The 5,864-nt window shown below is 38.1% G+C and overlaps 2 protein-coding genes across 2 annotated transcripts in view; one reads left to right on the top strand and one right to left on the bottom strand.

Annotated features, from left to right (window-relative positions):
- Positions 1 to 785, top strand: part of Cbr-mlt-10 — a gene marked incomplete at both ends in the record, with an annotated part of 4,955 nt that extends 4,170 nt beyond the window's left edge. The window contains one exon of the mRNA XM_045243199.1: positions 188 to 785. Coding sequence (XP_045100910.1) covers positions 188 to 785 — 598 coding nt within the window. The remainder of the gene's footprint in view (positions 1 to 187) is intronic.
- A 319-nt stretch (positions 786 to 1,104) lies between these two features.
- Cbr-mab-9.2 lies at positions 1,105 to 4,941 on the bottom strand (the record flags this gene model as incomplete). The annotated part of the gene is made up of 9 exons (XM_002648137.1): positions 1,105 to 1,114; positions 1,167 to 1,373; positions 1,692 to 1,768; positions 1,815 to 1,982; positions 2,212 to 2,389; positions 2,438 to 2,533; positions 4,327 to 4,424; positions 4,471 to 4,614; positions 4,891 to 4,941. 9 exons carry the CDS (start codon positions 4,939 to 4,941, stop codon positions 1,105 to 1,107), a joined length of 1,029 nt encoding a protein of 342 aa, XP_002648183.1.
- Positions 4,942 to 5,864: the final 923 nt, after the last annotated feature.

Genomic DNA, 5,864 nt, shown 5'->3' with positions numbered 1-5,864 from the left:
AAATATATTTTGTCAATTGACAACTTTTTGATATCTCTGACAGGAACCGTAAAAAAATTGACTCTATAAGTTAGCGGGTCCTATAAGTTAGCGGGCCCGCCTATTTAATTTTTTTACGGTAAAAACTAGCAAAACTGAACGTTTTCCACTCCTTTTTTAACATTCATCAATTTTCGCCCTTTTCCAGCATCCGTGCCCTCGCCGAAGCCGAGAAATTCAAGGTTGCTCGTCGTGCTGACATCGTCGGATCTCCATTCATCCTCACGCCACTCACCTTCGCTTCCGTCCCACTCTCCAACAAATTCATCGTTCTCTCCCCACTCGTCCTCTCCCCAATCACCCTCTCCCCAGCCGTCCTCGGACCCATCATCCTATCTCCCTGGGTGTTCGTTCCACTCGTCTTATCTCCTCGTGTTCTCTCTCCACTGATTCTCAATCCATTGGTGTTCTCTCCAATCGTCCTCTCGCCACTGGTCCTCCATCCGCTCATTCTTGTACCAGGAGTCTTCAATCCAGTCATTCTGTCTCCACTCCTCCTGTCTCCTCTGATCCTCTCCCCACAAGTCTTCTCCCCACTCATTTTGTCTCCATTCGCTTTGAATCCTCTTATCCTGACTCCTATGGTCGGATCTCCACTGATCCTCTCTCCATTCGTCCTCTCTCCAATCATCCTGTCTCCACAGGCACTGTTCGCCGTCGTCTTGTCCCCATATGCCTTGTCGCCATTGGTAGAGTCCAAGCTTATTGCAGCTGAGGTCGTTTTGTCTCCTTCATGGCTCTCGTAGGTTCAGAAACTTTCATTTTGTATAGGTCAATTAATTAATTAAATCCCGCCCTCCCCCCTTAATCGAGTACAAATACGTGCAATAATAATTTTAATTTTTTTTCTCATTAGAAATTTCACCCAATAAAGCCAAAATCAATTTTTTATTCAACCGGATATCATAGAAAAATTACCAAAATGTTTTTTTTTAGGAAAGCGACTGGAAAATGTGACACACTCGAAAAAATAATATTACACAAGAAAAGAAGAAGTTATAGAAAAAATATTTGCCGGGAAGAAGAATGGAAAAATGAGATTTATGTACACGTAGACGACTCAAATCATTCTGACCTGAAAACAAATTTGTATCTAAATGACCTACTTGAAAGATGTATTCACTTACTTTAAAGAAATCTCGGGGTTTGATACAGTAGGTGTCACTGGGGTGGGCATGCCTGGTGCACCGGGGAACACGTTCTGATATAGCATCATGATGGATGGATTCATTTGGATTTTCGAGAGACACTGCTGGAACATGGCTTGTTGAAGGGCGGATGAGTGGTAGAAGTTGGAGAGCATCATGGGAGAGAGGTCTCCCGGATTGCGTTCCCTGAAAAATCATATTTTGTTTGTATATCCTAGTAATACCGTAAAACCTGTAATAGAAGGGTCTTCACACTGTCAAGGTGGAGCTCATTTTTCTTGGTCCCATTATGCAAGATAGCAAAAATGTGTCAACTGATAAAAAGTTTTTGATACTACGCTAAATAATTTATCAACTGGCAGGCTTTTCATATCTTTGACACGGAACCGAGATAAATTGGCTCAAAAATTAAAGGTTAGGGGGTCTCTTCTATTACAATTGTTTCCGTAATTTTACTACTTATCAATTTTCAAATATCGTTTTCTGAATCCTAAAAAAACGTACATTTCATCTGGAGACCTGCCAGTTGGATCCCGAAATCCCTTGGCGAATGGATTCTTCTCGATTTTCAGCTTCGTTATCTGAAACAATTTCTATTATTGCTTTTTCATCGTTTTTCAAAATTACCAATTGATTTTGGTAAGCAGTGACTGCCATGAATTGCGTTTCAGGGAATGTATAGGTGCAGTGTTGCTCGTCAGCCATCACAAATTTATTGTGGTCCAGTGGACTGGATTTTGGTCGTTGGACGATGTGAATACGTGGTTGGTACTTGTGCATAGAGTTGAGGATCAGCTGAAAAATAAATTGTATTTGATAAAGATACGTAAAACCTGTAATAAAAGAGCACTGTCAAGTTTGAGCTTATTTTTCTTGGCTCCTATGCAATATATAAAAAAAAGTGTCAACTGATAAAATGTTTGTGATATTATGATAAACAAATTATCAGCTGACACATTTTTGTTATCTTTGAGAGGAATCAAAAAAAAAAGTTTGGGGTATTTCTAAACTGTTTCAAACTCACATGTCCCGTCTTATCCACCTCGTTGTTTGTCAATTTTGTCTTCTCAAACGATATCACATGCTTCAGAAGCTGATCTCCTGTGAATGGAGAATCCGGGTGAAGGTAGTACCGATTCTTGGGCACCGGCTCCGCTTTTCCAGCAGTCAACCATGCTGATTTGTTGTAGATGTAACGGTATCTGAAATGAAAAAGATTTTTTTTTATTTTAGGATTTTCTGAAAATTACCGTTTTGAGTCCACTGGTACCACATCAAGGAAAATGTAGTATAGAGTATCTAAGAGGACGTTGGAGAAGGATACCTTGACCGTTGGGAACATCCTCCTGGAATAAAAATTGAATTGAAAAGTCGTTGATTTCCCAAAAAAAAAATACTTTATTAGTTGAAAATTATTTCTTTTCAGATATCTAATACAAAAACCTTAATAACTGAAACATAATCAACCCTAATAGGTATCTACAGAATTTTTGTTCAAGTTTCGTTACATTCCCACTACTACCGTAATCCATTTCGTCAAACCGTTTAACTTTCTTTTTTTCTCTCTCTCTCTCTCACCATTTTTTTCCCATTATCTCGAACACCCAACAATCACTCAACAATCAATTAGTCTTCTCTCTTCGCCCGTTTCTACCGTATTCCCAGTGTCCCAAGTGACCCATCAAACAGAATTCAATCACGACGCTACCACTCTTTTAGTAATTCAGAAGACGACATCGCGGGTGTTTTCTGAATTGATGAATGTGCTATTTTTATGTATTCAGAAGACCCGGGACACCATCAGCCGCAAAAAAGACATTCAAGATGGAAGGAAGACGTAAACCAATTAGAAATACACCATATTCAAGTGATAGACATGTAAATCGATTGGACGTGACGAGGCGGGTTGGCGGCGGAAAGGGAAGGGATTACGGTAGAATGTGACGGATTGAAAATTGGGTGTTTGAAAAAAGTGATACGTATTGGAGAGAGAGAGGGTGATGCGAACGACAAATTTTCTGAGGAAATGCAAATTAGAACGATTGAGATTCAGAAAAGAGAAAGGTAGTATGAGCCTAATCACCGTTTCCTTACACTCGGATCATATTTACCGAAAAACCTGTTATAGAAGGGCTCCCAGACTTCCAAGATTGAGCTAATTTTTTTTGGCTCTTATGTACGATATCGAAAATGTGTCAACTGATAAAAACTTGGTGATATTATGATAAAAAATTTACCTATTAACCATCTTTGACAGGAACCGAGATGGATTGGCTCGAAGCTAGGAGGCCCTTCTATTACAGATTTCACTGTTGTTTAAAAGGATAAAAACATTTTTTTTTTTTTGTTATTTCAGACCGATCGAATAACATTATCCTGTTGAAGATCTTTCTCTATAATATCATATTTCTTTCGTCGAGAACGTTTTGTTATGATGAGGGTTCATAATTCCTAACCCCCATTCTCCTCCAAAATTCCAAAAATTCCAAAAGAAGCAAAAAGCTCATCAGTGTAAGTGACAACTCTCTTTATGGGGTTCCACTCCTCTCTCTCTCTATTTTTGAAACAAGAAGCCCTTGACGTTTTCTAACAAATTAACTCATGTCTTTTCATGGAGAGTCTTACAACAACACCCCGAAAAAATAGACAAAGTGGAGCAAAAAGTAATCAGTTTGAAAGGGAGGGGATGGATAGTCGACAAAATGGGTGAAAATTGAGTGGTGAGTGGTTCGGGGGTGAAAAAATGAGAGGAGTCGAGTCAATTTTGGAAATTAGGGAAGAGCATGAAAAAATCAGAAGGCAGAAAACACGATGACGTTTTACAGATTTCGAAAAAGCTCGATGAAAAATATTGGTTTAGGAAACGAGATCTAATAGAGAGAGAGTACAAACGTTAAACAATCAAAGTTCAACTTTGAGCTCAATTATCTAAATTTCTATAAGAGATAACGAAAATTTGCCAACTGATGAAATGTAGGTGATATTGTAACAAATAATTTATCAGTTGCCCACTTTTTGATATATTTTATAGAAATTGAGATAATTGAGCTTATGCCCTTATCTACGAATTCCTGGTTCACAATAATCTACCGAAAATTCTAAACCTATCGAATTTGGTTTTGCTTTCGTTATTTCTTACCTTCCACTCTTTGTAATAATCATCTCGGTTCCCAAATCGAAAAACTTTGCCCATAACTCTGATCCTTCCAGTTTGCATTCTATCGGAATGTTACCTTCCTGAAATTTTATAACTGTTAAGCTTTTTCCATTCCAAACTGCTCACCTTCATTTTAGCTCCTATCTTTGGTCTTCCTCTACACGTCTTCTCGGGAGTTTTGATTTCAATTTCCACGTCATCCTCAACATCAACATCCTCCTCTTCATCATCCACCTCATCAAGAATATTAGCTATTGAGAATCGGGGTTTCTGAAAATTTAAAAACTAGAATATCGATCAGTATACCTTCTATCAGAGAGGATTTGATTGGAGCACCTTTCAAGACCTTCCAAGTCAACAAAATTTCAGAAACTTGAAGTTCTCAAATAAAAACGAGAAAACGATGAGATGACATGTCACACTTCACCACCATAGTGTTCAGCTTTTGCCTTTTTCGAGAGCAGGATACTGTAGAATTGCTCATTTTGAGCTATGTGAAATTTGAAGATATCAAATTTTCAGAAGCTTCGAGATTTTCACACCTACCTTCATCGACTTCCCATCCTCCTCATCCGACGTCGCCGCCCGTTTTGACATCTGTGTCCTCTAGAAGAATTTCAGCAGATAAGTCAAAAGTATCGGTGAACACTAATAAATCACGGAAGCCCACACTCCAGAATCTAGAAGAAGACGTCTTGTCTTCAGAATAGAAGTGTGAATTCCGAAATTTCCAACACACCCGCGGCACCGTTTTGTCAGCTAGGGTGTCGAGATGGGGCGGAGTCGGCCAATTGGTGAGAATCCCTGAAATGTGGGCGGGGTTTAAATCGGCTTCTTTTGAAGAAAATAAGCATAAGATGGAAGGATGATTCATGTTTCAGAGTAACTTTGTTCAGAAAAATGAAGCATCATGATTTTGAAATTGAAATTAATTAGGATCACCGGAGACTTCAAGTTTCGTAGTTTTGTAATTTTGTGAAGTTTTTATATAGCTGACGTACCTCTGGTGCATTTCTATAAGTCCAGCTCTATGCAATTCTTATTTGATTTTTTTAATGTTCATTAAAAGTTTAATTTTCATAAAAATTAGTTCAGCTGCTTAAGATACCGTACCGTAAAGCCTGTAGTAGAAGGAGTCCCCTAACTCTTAGTTTGAGCCAATTTTTCTCGGTTTCTATGAGAGATATCAAAAATCTGTCAACTGATAAAATATTGATCACATTATGATAAAAAGTTTACCAGTTGAAAACTTTTTGATATTTTTTGTAGGAGCCGAGATAATTGAGCTCAAAGTGTGCGTACAAGTTAGGTATGCGTCTATCAAGGAAAATACGGTAAGCCATATTTCTGGTCTGCTGAGTCTCTAATTGCAGTGAGTCCATTTTATAAAGTTTATCAGTAAGAAAGTTTATGTCGTCTATGTGATTTTTTATAAATTCAATTTTTGCGATTTGAGAAGTTTAAAAGAATTAACGTTATACCTACTCACAAGCCGTTAATGTGAAACTCTTTACACAATT

The sequence above is a fragment of the Caenorhabditis briggsae genome (genome assembly GCF_000004555.2).
Source record: "Caenorhabditis briggsae complete genome, chrII, whole genome shotgun sequence".
NCBI lineage: Eukaryota > Metazoa > Nematoda > Chromadorea > Rhabditida > Rhabditidae > Caenorhabditis > Caenorhabditis briggsae.
The sequence above is the reverse complement of the archived record's forward strand: the minus strand, read 5'-3'. Positions and strand labels throughout refer to the sequence as shown.